This window comes from Thunnus thynnus, chromosome 5 (assembly GCF_963924715.1).
Source record: "Thunnus thynnus chromosome 5, fThuThy2.1, whole genome shotgun sequence".
Taxonomy (NCBI): Eukaryota; Metazoa; Chordata; class Actinopteri; order Scombriformes; family Scombridae; genus Thunnus; species Thunnus thynnus.
Genome location: NC_089521.1, coordinates 28,251,877 through 28,268,460, shown reverse-complemented (window position 1 = coordinate 28,268,460; position 16,584 = coordinate 28,251,877). Strand labels below are relative to the sequence as shown.

Here is a 16,584-nt window from a genome sequence, read left to right as displayed (position 1 = left end):
ATAAATTGATTAAGACATATCTGTTTGCCATTGCTTTTAATTAAAATTTAAAGCTGCACTTCATCAGTTTTATCCTTTATGCTGCATTTTTAATGCTCCCTTATTTTTTTTTTTAAATCTAATTGTATGCTGTTCTATTAATTTTATTTACAATACTTCAATTTTTATTGTCCTTATTCCTGTTCTTATATTCTTTTGCATTTTGTAAAGCATGTTGAATTTCCTTGTGTATAAAATGTGCTATATAAATAAACTTGACTTGTCTCGCCTCATTGGTCAGCTTCATAGTGGGTTTTTACCTCATATTCCTAAAATATTCCTACCAGGACTTGTAGTATTGTTCAGTTCAGATCTTTATTGTCCCACAAGAAGAAATTCTGTTTGATCCAAGGTAGCATAAAAACACAAAACCATGAAAACATAAACATACAATAAGACCTTAAAAGTGCCAGTGCTATACACACAATTCAGATGATAAGGATGTATGTTAAAAGGTAAGGACGGCAGTAAAAATAAGAGGATAAGATAAGAAACAAATAAAGTGCTAAGCTGTGGGAGGAATCAAGAGGCAGTTTATAGTGTATTAGAATTAAGAGCACTTATTGCACATGGGATAAACGAAAACTTGAACTTGTTGCACCTCATTTTTGGCAACCTCTATCTCTGACCAGAGGGCAGATTTCTTAAAGAGAGGATGGCCTGGATTTGATAGGATGGGTTCAGCTTTCTGTGCTGTTATACATGTCTGACAGAGAATGCTACTTTTCACCAATGATTTTGCTTGCTGCCTTAACAATGGCTCCTAAATGATTCATACATTGAAATTCCCCAAAATTTAAATATAGTAGGTCAACAGTGAGTTCATACTGACATAGCTGCTTTATTAAATGTTTAGGGTGTCTGCTATAATCCAGTGATATCACTATAATATTCCTGTACTAAGACTTACAGTAAATGTATCTGCCTACTGAGATTACAGTCACTTTTTTTTTTTTTTTTTAGCTATATAGTGTTATCTTCTCCTGTATAACTGGTCTACTAAAGGTCTTCTGTAGTAGTCATGAAGCAGATACATAAAGCCCCATGATACATGCTAATTTTTCCCTCAAGTTGAAACATTTTCAACCTAGGGCAAATTTCCTTGTTCTTGCGTCTAAATGTCTACTAGTGAGTTCATATTATAGCTGCTTTATGGTATTTTCGCCTGTTGTTGTGTAACATAAACTCTTGACTTTGTACTACATTATAAATTTCTCAAAGTTCAGTACAAAGTCAAGAGGATGTGATATGTAGCAAACCAAGCTAGACAGGACCGTGTTCCTGCACATGCTCTGGGTGTGGCGTCTGCTTTACATAGAACTACTCTCCTGAGTGGAACAATCTTATCACTGTTAAGTCTTTGGAGGAGTTTTTAAACAAACTCACATGCCCAAACTCTGTGGCTGTTGCATGGGATGGAGCAGGTGAACCCAAGTGCAGACACTCAGCAGTGAAAAGACAGGGATATGATATGTATTGTAAAGGCTGGGGAAGGGGAATGCAGACCTGGGGTAGCTTGGGCTGGAAGCTGGGAACCAGGAGCTGAGGCCTGGGCTGGAAGCCGGGAACCTGGGGCTGAGGCCTGGGCTGGAAGTCGGGAACCTGGGGCTGAGGCTTGGGCTGGAAGTCGGGAACCTGGGGCTGAGGCCTGGGCTGGAAGTCGGGAACCTGGGGCTGAGGCTTGGGCTGGAAGTCGGGAACCTGGGGCTGAGGCCTGGCCTGGAAGCAAGATGAGGAGCTGGAGACAGAGAAATGAGAGAGGAAACAGGGTTAGGCACAGGAAAACAGGCAAGAAGAAGAAGACTGGATAAATGCAGGTGAAGTGGCTTGACGCGTAGTAACACTGACTGAAGCAGAGGCTACAATCTAGCACGGTGGTAGTGGCAGAACTGGATATTTGTAGAGAGCTTGATAACAGTGATGAGGTGCAGCTGGTGTGGCTCTCTGACTCAGGCACACCTGTCTCCACTTACACAATCACACACATACACACACACACACACACACACACACACACACACACACAAACACACACATAGGGAGAGAGAGGGAGAGTGGCAACAGATTAGGGAGACACAGGATTATAACAGTGGCGAAGGAACATGTCATCCAGTCCAACGGTGTGCCTCATTGATGTGTTTTTAATCATTTTTAGACAAGAACGGAGGCCTACGGCACAGAGAAATAAGATATATTAGGCTTTGGATACACACACAGTACTTGTAAGTAGATCGATTTATTGTTGGTTTTGGCTTTGCACATGAGATCTGTTAACAGAAAAATATAGAAAATCGCCACCCTTATCCTTTAAAATGTCAGAAAATGGTGAAAAATGTCCCTTTTATATTTACCAACTTAGCATTGTAGATCCACTAGTGCTATAGAAGAGCCATATAATATAATTATCCTAAAACATTCCCACAAAGACCTGTAATATAGCTGTAGTGAGTTTATAGTGACCTTTGACTGCTTTATGGTATTTTTATGGTGTCTCTTATGCAGTAACCTATACAATCGTTCTACTACTGAGTTTGTAATGACTTTATAGCTACTTTATACTCTTTTAACTACCACCTGGATTACGACGAGAGACCAATAACTGCTTTTTTAGTGTTTTTACCTTATATTCTAATAATATTCCTATAATTACTCTATAATATTCCTTCTAGTTCAGTGAATTTTATAATGTGTTTACATAAGATAGTCCAGCAAGGATGTCAAGGGAAAAAAAAGTGTGTAAAAATATCAAGGATGAACATACTGACACACATGCACAAACACACAAATACACACACACACACACACACACTGACGCGCGCACACAGGCACACACGCACGCGCACAAGGAGCTGCATCTGCTGTGCTGAAAAGCCACAGCTTTGACTACAGGGCGCCCTGGAGATAATTGGTGTCCTTGGAGTTGAATAAGCTCATTCTAAAACACCTCAGGCCCGGGCTGTCCTGGTGTGTGACTGTCTATTGAATAATTGATTCAGCGAGGGAGGGGGCGGTTACTATCAGATCTGAGCATAATGACTTTATATAATTAGCACGCAGCATTGAAAAAAACCCATTTGACTGTGGGATTTTTTTTTTTTTTTTTTTTTTTTTGCATAGAGAGAGAGAGAGAGAGAGGGAGAGAAAGAGAGAGAGAGAGAGAGAGAGAGAGAGAGAGAGAGAGAGAGAGATAGGCTCAGTCAGAGGAGGAGAGCTCATTTGCGAGGAGCAGCCGCAGCCTCTACACACACAGAAATGCTTATGCACTGACATCAGCTAAGATAAGGCTCAGGCACTCTTGGTTTTGAGGACACCTCTCCTGCCGGCAAGGTGATACCCGGGGCCGGGCACGTTGTTTTCCCTCCATCCGCGGGCTATTTTTACGCTTCAGACACAGAAAAGGGGGGACTCTCTGGCTGTTTCTCTTCGTGGACAATGAGGAGCGGAGCTGAAGTTTTTGAGCGACTCCGCGTTGATACTGTAATTTAGTGTCAAACCCTCTCTTTGTACATTTGTATTGCTGTACACAGTGTTATCTTGCACGCAGGAGAAGATCGGCTGGCATTTCTCCTGTAGTTGGATTGTTGTCGTTTACCAGAAGGATGGTGCTGGACAAGGAGGAGAGTGAGTACAGAAAGCTGAGATACATTTTCTGTCTGCTGTTTGCACTGATATGAATGCATATTTCCTTATTTTTACTTATTATAAAAGAAGGAAGTAGAAAAACATTTTAGGAAGGATTGTAAGCAACAAAAATTAAACATTGCAGACAGTTTGACAATTAAAACAATGACCAGTTAACTCCAGTGAAATACTTTCATGAAGATTAAGGATGAGGTTGACTATTTTCCAGTCCTCCATAACAGAAAACCACTGAACTTGAAGTCTATCTGTGCACCTAATAATGACTTTACAGTTGCTTTAGGTATTTAAATATTTGTAGTATTTGCTGCATTTAAAGTGACATAATTGGTTATTAAAAAAAAAAAGATCACTGTAATTTGCTGACATTTATTGTAGTGTCTGTGACATTCAGCAATGAATTTATAGTGATTAAATGTTTCTTTGTAGCATTTTGTATCTTTTGAATTGTTTGGATTTCCTTTTTATTGCTTATATGTTATTTCAATATTTTTGTGACTTCATTTGTCAATCACAAAGGCGTTCTTTTCTTCCCACAAATTAAACCCCAGCTGTCTCTCTGTCCGTCCTTGTCGTTGATTTCTACCTGTTGGACTGTTTTTCTGCCAGGTGTGTCTCTCGTGTCCCTCCAGTCCAGAGAGAAGCCGAGAGGCTGTGCCGGCTGCAACGGGAAGATCCGGGACCGCTTCATGCTGCAGGCGTTGGACAGGTACTGGCATGAGGATTGTCTGAAGTGTGCCTGCTGTGACTGCCGCCTGGGCCGGGTGGGCTCCACCCTCTACACCCGGGCCAACCTCATCCTCTGCCGCAGGGACTACTTGAGGTAACGGCTGCCACAGGTGGATAGGGATTGTCAGAGGGGAAAGATAAACATTCACATTACATTTATTTATAAAGGGTTTGGCATCCTTGATACAAACAGAGAGCTGTTGTTGTAATTAGAGGTCAAGTGCAGAATTTTTTGTATGTTGAAGAAACAAAAGATTAAAAGAGCGAGCATCCAAGTAAAATAATGATAATGGTTATCAGAGAAACAGGACTCCTATGGGAACAGAGACGTTTATTTGCTTGAAACTATCCAGGAATTTGAGTAGGCAAAGTCTGTGGGGTTGTGACTTCCCTGAGGACAGACGTGGGCATGAGATGCATCTTTCTTTCCTATCAAGGCTCATTAGTTTTGCCTGAAAAATGTACAAACACATTCCTGCATGTACCGTGACAATGCACAAAAAACAAACTCAGAAAATCAACACAAACAGCCAAATTGTACTTTACAGATCAACTCTTTTTACCCCAAACTTGACGACCCAGAAGTTGTGACACGTTCCTTACAAAACCCAGAACCCAGAGCCTTATTGGCCAACTGTGTTGACACATTCAAGGAATTTGACTTTCACTCCCAGTAGCTCTCAAAGAAGAGAACAAATTTAAAGCGCAATAAACCCAATTACCTCAAGAAAAATAAAATATGAGTCCAAGCATGTTTTATCCTTGTTTGGCTGTTACTTGAATCTGTTTTGAGTCATCATGTTGGATGCTTAATGTCCTCTGTTGATACATACTTCTTCTGCCTTCCACTTCACATTAAAAATATTACATTCTTGTGAACTAGTTTGGAGGTAGAGAGAGTTAGGAGAGCTGTAGGCAACTCAAGAAAGCAACAGCCAACACTGAATCTACACAGTTTGGAATTAACAGTTTTTAATATAAGAGAATAGTCAGACATCTGACCCTTTAGTATGTTTCAAGTCTTTGTTGAGGGAATACAGTGTGAAGCCAGTACAGTGGATCATGTCTTTAACTTTTTAATGATCACTTTTGTGCCAATTTTACTTACTTATCAGACAATAAACAGTTAAAAGCGAGAGGAATGAGAGGATAGAGCAACAGAGAAACAGATGTGAACATTTGGTAATGCAGAAATATGCAAAACCAAGATGAGAGGACTTCTCTGAGACACAGTTATACCAGGAGAGGAATTGTTCATTAAAATACACTTTTTTTTTGCTTTCTTGCCAAGAGTTTGATATTTGGTTAGCTTAGCTTAGCATAAAAAACTGGATAGCCCTACAGGGGGAAACAGCTAGCATGACTGTCCAAAGGTAACAAAATCAGCCTACCAGCACCTCTAAAGCCTAATTATTATAACTTGTTACAACAAAGGTTTGAAAACAACCATTTTAAGCTGTTTTATGAGGGGTTATGTGCCGGACTATCTCGTGACTCGGAGCAGAGTGCTCAGAGTTTGTTTAGAAGATAAATACCACTCTCAAATCTGTATGCTAAATATGTAGCTGTAGCCAGCTGCCGGTTAGCGTAGCTTAGCATAAAAACTGAAAATCCTGGCCCGGTCTAATGGCAATTTGCTGTTTTACGAGGAGTTATGTGTTATGTTATGCAAGACCAGTAACTTAAAGTCTCTACTCCCAGCCATGAAATTGCCCGGCACATAACCCCTCGTAAAAGCAGCAAATTGTCGTTTTTACACCTTAGTTGTAACGAGATATAATGTTATAATTAGTGAGCTTTAGAGCTGCTGGTAGGTAGATTTTGTTACCTTAGAGCAGAACCAAAGGTGCTAGCTGTTTCCCCTTGTTTCCAGTCTTATATGTTGAGCTAAGCTAACTGGCTGTTGGCTCCAGCAATGTATTAAAAGGTATCGATCTTCTCATCTAACTCTTGGCAATGAAACAAGTAGGCATATTTCCCAAAATGTTAAACTATAGCTTTAATTACATTGCTCCAAATCAAGGAAAAACCATACTGAAGTGTATCCAAGCTTGTACTTCCTATGTAATAGTATAGGGAGTTTAGGTTGAAACACTTAACAGACTATAAAACACTTCAAATACTCGTTCTGAACTCTCCAGATAAAGATAAATGTTTAAGATTGCTTGAACTACTCGTTTAAAATCCTCTTGACTGGTTATGACTGTGATGCACATTGAGTATATGAGTAAGTAGCCTATGTTGTAAATATACTTGGACTTTAAACAGGTTTCCACCTTTACAATCTTTTGACCATGAATCTTGATGACACCACTTCTAAACAGACTTAAACCTGGTTCAAACAGCTCCTCTGAGAGTTATATACCCTTGATTTTCCTGCCTGAAATAACGATGTCTGGTGTCAGGTCAGCAGGAGAACTCCTGATATCTCAGCCACATTGCTGAACTCATGTGTTAGTCTCATGTACAATCCAGCTGGATTTGGTTGTAGCTAAGTCTCTCATTAGCTGTGCTGCACTTAAGAGACCAAAACCCCTTTTGACAGTTAAATTGGCTAGATTGCCTCCTGTTTTCCTCATCATTGCGAGGGTGCAGACCAAAAGCCTTTGAAGAGCAGGATTAAAACCATGTGATTTCTTTTAATTGGACCATTAGTAGAGAATTAGCATTGAGCTTCGTACTCTCGTTAAGAAGGAAAAAAACCCACCAGGTGCCTGCTCAGGACTCAGGCTCGTTAGATCAGAACATTCTGTTAATTAGGACTCGCTTTTGTTCCCGCGTTGGTCACTCGTTTGATGACGTTTTTCATTTGTCGACTGAAGCTCTGGGATACTCGCTTCATGCTTTTCTCCCTCCCTCTGCTGATGTCGTTTTTCATAACGGTTCCTCCCAAACCTCCTTTTCTATTTGGCCTCTAATGGAATATGGAAATCAGCAGCAGCCACTTATCTTCATGTGTGTCAGGCACTTAGGGAGCCGTTTTGTTCGTTGTTCTAGAGGTGAATGAGAGGTGAGGCAATCTGCAGCTGGTCAGCACTGAGTCACATAGCATTTAAAACAACACAGGGTTTGTTCTCAGGTAGTTTGAGGACACAGTTCAAATGTTGCCAGATGAATTGTTAGTTTCAGAGTGTAATAAATTGACTCTCAAGTACTTGCTTGTAAAGTCAGTGTAATGAGGAAAAACACACCCATTTGGTTCTCAAAGAAAGTGACATTTTCATATAAATTGTGACATTTTCATATCAGGGAATCTCTCCGTTTTGCTCCTGATATAATGCAGTGGTGATACAAGTTATATTAAGCTCATCAAAGCTTTTATATTTGATGTTCTGAACACTCAGTGGCTCCTGCAGTACGGCTCTCATGTGGCACAAATATTTCACAATAAATTAAGTGTTCTTAAACAGCAACAGTAGTTTCTTAAAATAAATTAAAAAAAAGAAAAAGAAGTAACTCTGCCTTCATACCATGCTGGCAGAAAACAAAGAACATTGTTACAATGACATTAACGCATTATTCAAGGATGGTTACCTGCACTGCTAAGCCTTTAATCACACCATATACACCAGTGGAGAAGAAGGCTAAATTAGCTTTTTTTTTAACTTTCATTGTGACCTTGCTCACGTACCTTTTTAACTCTTAAATTTTGATTCATTTATTTTTCTTAAATTACTTTTTGTGGTAGTTATCAAGGAATGAAGAAGAAGGAGCAAATCAGGAGCTAACTGGTAATAAATAAATAGCTGAGAAGTAGTTTACTCTGAATCTAGGACTATATAGTAGATTTTAAAAAGTTACTTGAGTACAGACTTACAGTACATACTAATCGGTATGATGCACTGCTTCACTTGAGGGCACAAATATCGTAACAAATACATAACAATTAATAAGTAGTTGGTTTTGTGCCACTCAATTTCTGGTTCAAGGATATCCAGGAACTTATCATCCCATATGATTTCTTTAAAGTTTCTTAAAGTCTGTTCTCAAGTAACTAAGTCAGTTTGAGAAGAAACTTTGAGAACTGCATTTATAAGTTGTTACCAATAAATTATCCAGACTATATGTCTATAATTAGCTTATTGAGTATGTTTGCAACAATATTGGATTTTATTTACATTTAACTGCAGACAACTGTGGCTTTGCAGAAATGTTGATTAATGACCAGTTGGACGATTGACATAAAGTTCACAAGCAACTATTTTTATGATTGATTAACTGTGTCATTTTTCAACCGAAAATATCTAGTTTCATCTTCTGAGATGTCAGTATTTGCTGCTTTTCTCGGTCATCTATGGTAGTAAACTGAGAAACTTCTTTCCTCTGTCTTCTGCTCATAATTACAACTAGAAAGCTGATTTGAATGTTTTGTCCCACTTGGCGACATCTCTATAATATGATGTAAGTGCTGCATTATTAGGAGCAGAAACCACTATAGAAAATGTTCACCACTCTAAAACAGTGATTAAAGTAATTATTTGCATGAGCAACATCTGTGACACTCAGGCAGCGGCCCGTTGGACTAGTTTTTAGGCTTGTCCTCCCTTTATTTCAGGCTTTTTCCCTCTTTTAGCTCTTGGCTGAAATGTATCTAAGTGCGTCCAGACTACAGGTCTGCTTGTCGCCCTCCTTCTCTCTGCAGGCTCTTTGGGGTGACGGGGAACTGTGCAGCCTGCAGTAAGCTGATCCCTGCCTTTGAGATGGTGATGAGAGCCAGAGACAACGTCTACCATTTAGACTGCTTTGCCTGTCAGCTCTGCCGCCAGAGGTAAGATTAGGGGAGCAATTAGCCGGGGAGATCAAATTCAGTTGACTTATCTGGGAGGTGTACAAGTGCACTCTGGAAGGTGAACTCGATGGTCATTATGAGGGTATTACCAATGCATTGTAATCAGAATGTGATGAAATTTTTACCGCACAGCCTGAAAAAAAAAGCTCAAGGGGTTAAAGACTTTGTATATCAGTTGGATAGTTAATCAGGCAGCAATCATACAAGATTAATTTTCTGATTACCATAGCAGTGTGTATGCTGAAAATATGCCTGAAATGCTCCTTTGGGACCTCATGATTCACTTCAGCTCATGCGAGACCCAAGACCCAGTTCCATATTTTTATTTCTCTCCGCAGATTTTGCGTGGGAGACAAGTTTTTCCTCAAGAACAACATGATCCTGTGCCAGCTGGACTATGAAGGAGGCCATCTTAACGGCAGCACTGAGAGGCAGCCTCAATAAGAGGTAATATTCTGATGACGATGAATTACAGTCCTCGACAGCCGTTCTGACAGTTGGAACTAAACCATGCGCTCAGATATCTGGAAGGTATACAAGTGAACTCAGAAGCTCATCCCAAATAAGACCATATGTAGACATGAGACTTCAAACCAGGGCCCCCTGACATTAGCAAGAAAATCCACGCTAAGATATGTTTCAGCATATTATCTTTGAAAACGTCTGCATTTAAAGACATTGAGCACGGATGCATTAACATGTCTTCAATTCTGAGGACAGCGTAAGAAAATGGATTGCTGTCTGATAATTAAATAATAACTTAAAGTCTTTGAATATCTTTCATTTTAAGAAAGTTGAGAGCCAAATGTGTCAGTGTGTCCACCACCCTTTATAAAACGGCTGATTTATTTTTTGAACTTGTGTGTGTATTTGCCAAATCTTCAAACCAGATGCCTACAGTTTAAACTAATGTAAAGGTGCTGTTCATTAAACATGGCTTAAACCTATACTAGAGTAGGTATTAGTAAGACTTTTAAAGCTCTAGAAATCTTTTTTTTATACTGACATGTAAAAAGAAACTGGTTGCTTACAATGAAAAACTCTCAAAGAATTATCAAACAATTCTGCAGCTCTACAGCACCTTTTAGCCTCTTTTAGCTCAGCACCAGCAGCAGGCAAACAAGCTCTGACGGCAGACCAAGTTAGCAACTAGCCGGTGAAGAAAATCAAACAGCAGCAAGAGGTCCAGATTTCTTTCAGGAGTCGGTGGAGAACAAAACGGAGCTGAAAGAAGATTGATTATTGGACTTGTTTCAAGTGGACAGAAACACGACTCCAAATGAATGATAATGTTGTTCTGTGTCTCCTTGTCTGCAGGATGTGTAAATAGGTTTACCACCATGTTATCTGCTACAACTTAATGAGGTGATAATATGCCAGAGGTGTGTCAGCTTAAGAAGTTCTTCTGCCCCCTAATAGCCCAAAATTGATTAGTGCAGCTTTGAGAGTCATTGTAATAAGTCACAAGTTGCAGCTTATAGATCAAGGTGGATTGAACGAGAAATGCTGCTGAATGATAACATTTTTAGAGTTTCTGTAAATTAAAACAGAAAAAACCTGCATGATTTCCTGTGCAATTTTGCAACCCTCTAATGAGAAGTAATTCTGAAGGGCCTCAAATTAAGCTAAATGCTAAATCCTGTCATCCACAACAGCAGGTTGATCAATATGGTCAATTGTCACTATTTCACTCTAAAAAAGTCATACCAAATAATTTAGAATACACAATCATCCTATATTACAATATAAAGGAAGGGAATGTCTCTTCCCCACTGTTTGAGACATTGAACATGTGTCATAAACAATTGGGATCATTGGTAAGTTTAGTCACAGCTCATTCATGTGTCTGTCTGGCTGGTCGACTGAACGTGCTGCTGCTTTCCTCCACTCGCTGAATACAGTCAGTCCAGAGAGACACAACCACATGAGAGCACATTCACTGAGGAATATTGGCAACTGCTCAAAAAGTTACAAGATTTGTTGCTAGGCACTTAAAAAAAAAAAACGCTTAAGGGGTCTTAAAGGTGCAGTGTGTAGGATTTAGTGGCATGTAGCAGTGAGGTTGCAGATTGCAACCAACTGACTCACCCTCCCCTTTAAAGTGTGTAAGAGAACCTACGATGGCTGCAAAAGTCATGTGAAAGGCCCTCTCTAGAGCTAGTACTTGGTTTGTCCGTTCTGGGCTACTGTAGAAACATGGTGGTGCAACACGGCGGGCTCTGTAGAAGAGGACCTGCTCCCTATGTAGATATAAAGGGCTTATTGTAAGGTAATGAAAAGATGATTTTTATTTTCAGGTGATTATACACTAATTAAAATATACTTATGAATATTATATTCCATTTCTGCCAAGTCTGTTCCGCTAGATGCCAGAAAATTCTACACACTGCACCTTTAAAAGTTGCCAAATCCAGAAACGATGCTGGCTGTACTCAGGCACACTGGTGCTTTCAGCTAAATGCTAACATGACAATGCTAACATGCTGATGTTTAGGGTATAATGTTTACCATGCTCACTATCTTAGTTTAGCATGTTAGCATACTTACTTATTAGCAATAAACAAAGTACAGGTGCGGCTGATGTCATTAGTTGTGTAGGTATTACAAGTGTAACCTTACTATACACACACTATACACTAGTTACTATACACAGTACATTTTTGAATTATTTAAGTTATTTAGGTTTACAATACTAATTTATGTTGCTTTACAGAATTTTTACAGAACTAACCTCTACAGAATTAAGTTTATTATTTTATACAATTGTTTCATCATCATTTACAATCACAAGCAGGCACAACAGTACAAAAGCAAATACTCTTTTTACAGTGTCACCACATTTAACTTCATCACTTCAGTCAAAAACATATTTGTTCTTGTTACCTAGTTGATAGATTACATTTTCACTGAATTCCAGTCTTCCTCCATATTTGCTGTTGTAGTTTGAAAATGAGGAGAGTTGTGGATTTAAGCTTCAAGGGGAAAATCAAAATTGTGTTTTGAAAAGCTGTGAGTGAGGCTTCTCTCCAGAGAAATTTTGATTTATCTACATTACATCTTTTCCCCTCTCTTGTGCCTTTGGTTTACAGGAGTGTGGTGTATGCAGTGGCCACATGATTTTACTGTCATTGCAGTTTTCAAACAAGCATCAGTAGTGGTGAAGACAAACACCTTATTCTGTAACTGCAATGTCCTCTGTTACCTCTCACTGTCATTTGACACCACCAACGCGTGAGACTGCCTGCAGGTTTACACAGGTCTGTAGTCTAAATCCTGCAGGACCAGAGTGTTTCCTTTATTGAGCCTCTTGATGGGCGTGTGAGCAATGGCTGGCTGTGGGGGCAGATGGGTCGGTTGAGTGAAGGTTGAAAGCAAGTGCAACAAATACCACAGAATCCACAATTATGAAGGTTTCAGAGTCTGCCCCGGTTCAAAAACATTCCCTAAAGCCACCAGCAGCCCAACCTACCATTATGATACTAACAGTAAAACTACAGTTCATAAAATACACAACACCACACTGGACACTTGATGGACTCTGGAAGACTTTTTTCTTTGGTTGGTTTTAGGTCGTCCAGAGTTCACGTTGAAACAACTTTGAACTTTAGGGGATCATTTTCCTTTTTCAAAATCAAAAATATGATAAATTAGAGGACCAACGCAGGCGGTTTTAGTCCATTTTATTGTTAACTGAGGCGAGAAACGAGGTATCTTTAAAACATGTGCTGCATATTTAGTTTGGAGTGTGTTAAAATGGGAGGCTACTAGACATGTGGCTTCAAGTCTCTCTGTAATTTTGATAAAATGGCTACAGTGAAGGATGTTTGGCTTCCAAATGCTGTAATTCTTTATAACTGTTTCCCAAGACCCAAATAGATTTGTTGATGTTGGATTTTTTGGAGATTTATTTCAACATTTGACAAAGACTTTACATAAATATGACCACTGGACCACAGCTTTTTAAACTATATATATATTTTACTTGGTGTTCGCCCTTCCTGAATCATATATTTGCTTATCTGACATGCTGTCCATTCCAAACCTGGATAACACGTCAGATAAATTTAATGAAGTGAAATTTAATGCCACATTAGACAAGAGGCATTTTACTTTTTGATCACATAAAACTCCTGCAGAAGATAGCGTTTTGGGAACTTTCTGTCAATGCCAGTTAATTAATCTTGAACTCTTAATATTGTCCACAGGTCAATTTACTTAAAAGACCAGTGTTGGAAGAAGTACTCAGACTTAAATACTTTACTTAAATAAAAGTATCAATACCACAATGTAAAAATACTTAATTACAAGTACATTTCAATTCATACTTAATTCAAAGTATATAAGTATTATCAGCTAAATTTACTGAAAATACTACAGGAAAATTTGGCTGTGAGTGACATACTAAATAAATTTAACAAAGTACATTATTAATACTGATGAGTAAATGCATAAACATCATTTTAGTGTTGTAGCTGCTTGAGGTGGAGATCACTGCTTTGTGAGGGTCATGACATAGGTTGGGTAGGAAAGAAGAAAAAACAGTTCTGCTACATAAACTTGGAATAATTTTTCAGAACTTTTCTTTAATCTTTGCACTTTGTGAAATATTGAAGAGTCTTCACTCTTTGGGCCTCAAACAGTTATTTATTTGAAACCATGTGAGGGGAAAATGTCTCTTTGGTGTAACTGAAAACAACACAGACACATCTGAAACATGACAAAGAGACACAAATACACACTGATTTTTTTATAAAGGGCCACAAGCCACAAAGTTTGGGAACCACCAGTTTAATCTTTAACAATTCAGTATAATTTATAAGTTGTTATTTTATGTAAAATTTTAATCCGAAAAGTAACTAAAGCTGTTAAAAAAATGTAGTGCAGTTTCCCTCTGAAATGTGGTGGAATAGAAATATAAAGTAGCATAAAATGAAAATACTCAAGAAAAGTACAAGTACCTTAAAATTGCACTTAAATGCAGTACTTGAGTAAATGTACTTTTTTACATTGCACTGCTGTAAAAGACAAGAACAGGATGAAATAATAGCAGTAGTATGCTCATTTTATCATTTGTTGATAAGTAAGAAGGAAGATTTGGTCTGAGAAGGAAGTGGTGCTGACTACGGGTCCCTTAAGAGACCAATTCTTAACTAATAATAAAGGTGAAAAAATATCAGTTCACTGATACATTAAGTAGAAGAGATGTTTTTCTGACTTACTGTGTCAGACATTTTGTTTGGGGTTTACAAGGCATCAGAAAAAATGTGAGCACATTATTATCTATGCCTTATAAAAAATCTGTGCCAAGGCACACAGTGTGTATAACTCGAGGGATTTAAGGCTTCTTGGTTCACATAAAGAGTTTAATTCCTCAAAGAGATTATCAAAGTTTGGAGAATGTGGTTTACTTTCACATAAAGTCAGTCTTGGATTATTAGTGAAGCTGGCATCTAGCATTATTCTCTATTTTTCTTTTTAAAAAAACAAAAACTAACAATGTTTGTCTCTAAATACTTGATTACTTGACTTCCCTTCCCTGTCAGCCCTGAACAACAAACAAACAAACAAAAAAAAACAAGTCACAAATATATATAGTTTCCTGATATATCAGTGAATTTCCTAAATCAGCTGGAGAAGGTGGTTTTTAGCAAACTTTACTCAAACAGGAGTAAATAGTGCATTTATTGGGGGCTATTTTTAGTGGTGGATTAATACACATTGGTGCTCTAGTGAGTATTTACAGCAGCAAGATGGTGAATTTGGGATTGAGTCAAAATAAACTACAGTGTGTGTGTTCATGGTAATGAAGGAAGATGTCACCCAGTGCAACGGTGTGTCTCACTGATGTGTTTTTGATAGTTTGTGGTAAAAAAATATGACACAGAAGAATAAAATGCAATATATCAGAATTTGTATATTTGTTTTAAGGATTATTTCATAGTTTGTTTTAAAAATACAGAATATCACAAGACTTATCCATCTTATTTTCAGTATTGTATTTAATTTGGCTTTGAAATATTGATTAAAATTTGGATTTATTGCATTTTTCCAAAAGATGAGAAAACAAAATAAAAATTTACAGTGAGACTTAACTGGTAGCCAATAACAACCATTTAATCATAATGCAAAACCACAATTTATTACATGACATATCACTTTTCTGTTATTATACCACAATTAGTGGCTATATAGGGCTGATCATATGTTTTTATTGAACCCCCAAAACCTCACAAAGCACACCGAGTGACCTGGAGCTGCTGCATATTTTCTTTCTCTCTCTCTGCAGATGAGGAACAAGACGACTGTGAGCCAGTTGGACTATGAAAGAAGTAACTCACAGCAGCGCAGTCCTCATCAGCTTCCTGTTTCAGACTGAACCAGCATGTGTGGAAAAAACAACACGGATGGGACACATTTCCAGCAGCTTATGTTTGAACTCTTTAACGTGGAGCTGCGCGGTTAACTGACATTTCTGATCAGATGGACAAGAGGTGAACCAGGATGGACTGAAACTACCAGGAGGATATTGTCTAAAAGACGGAGCACTTAATGTGGACTGTGACGAAACATAGAGCAACAAGTGTTTGCAAATAACCCGTAGAGTCTGTTCACCAAACTTGAAATAGTAGATGGATGGAGTGAAGCCAATCAAGCCACGCAAATCATCAACCAAGTCATCCATCAAAGAGAAAAATACTAAGTTGTCTTTATAACCTTCCCTGTGATTGTCAAATTGTTCTGGCAGTCGTCAAGCTCTCTTTTGTGGTGAACTCCACCCATCTGGCATGCAGGAAGCCCCAAAACAAACTGAAACATCTTTTCAAATATTATGTGGCTCAGTTCAACAACTGAGGAGGATCAACTTGATCTCTTCGTCTCTCGACTCTGAAGACAGAACAGAACGGTGTTGGACTTCAAACCCGCTGTAGTCGTGTTTTTACTCTGATACCAAGCTGTTTTTTTTTCTTGAATGAATAAACTGAATATTAATTTCAGTCAGTGTGATAATTATTTATGTCTCTGTGCTCAGATTATGTAAATCTCAACATTTCATTTCATAAAAGAAAAGAAGGCTTAGTTACTATCAAGCTACTGTACATGATCAGGCATATTCTGAATGTAAAATAGAGACATTTCACATTTATTCCCCATTTTTGGTCAATATACACACGACAAAACCAGCAATCCATGTCTGATCTGTCATTGATTTGACTCAATATAGTGTTAGATTCTGTGTATGGGGAGTAAAAAAGTAAGAACCATGAAATAAAGTCATCCTTTAGCTAAGATGAAATGATTTTTTCTATTATTCCTGTGGAGAAAATGGTGTGTTGCATTGTAGTGAGAGATTTCAGCATAAAGGAAATTGAATAAAAATAAGAATATAA

At 38.3% G+C, this 16,584-nt stretch overlaps 1 protein-coding gene across 3 annotated transcripts; it reads left to right on the top strand.

Moving 5' to 3' along the window:
* The first annotated feature begins 2,079 nt into the window (after positions 1-2,079).
* On the top strand, positions 2,080-16,191 carry LOC137183458 (rhombotin-1-like). 3 transcript variants are annotated; one of them, XM_067590539.1, is made up of 6 exons: positions 2,080-2,261; positions 3,584-3,660; positions 4,288-4,501; positions 9,050-9,175; positions 9,535-9,643; positions 15,483-16,191. In XM_067590539.1, the coding sequence occupies exons 2-5, from the start codon at positions 3,639-3,641 to the stop codon at positions 9,638-9,640; spliced, it is 468 nt and encodes a 155-aa protein (XP_067446640.1). In that variant the 5' UTR covers positions 2,080-2,261; positions 3,584-3,638; the 3' UTR covers positions 9,641-9,643; positions 15,483-16,191. The 3 variants fall into 3 exon arrangements, with proteins under 3 accessions (XP_067446640.1, XP_067446639.1, XP_067446642.1); XM_067590541.1 differs by lacking the exon at positions 2,080-2,261 and adding an exon at positions 3,237-3,366; XM_067590538.1 differs by lacking the exon at positions 2,080-2,261 and having other exon boundaries at positions 3,232-3,660.
* The last annotated feature ends 393 nt before the right edge of the window (positions 16,192-16,584 follow it).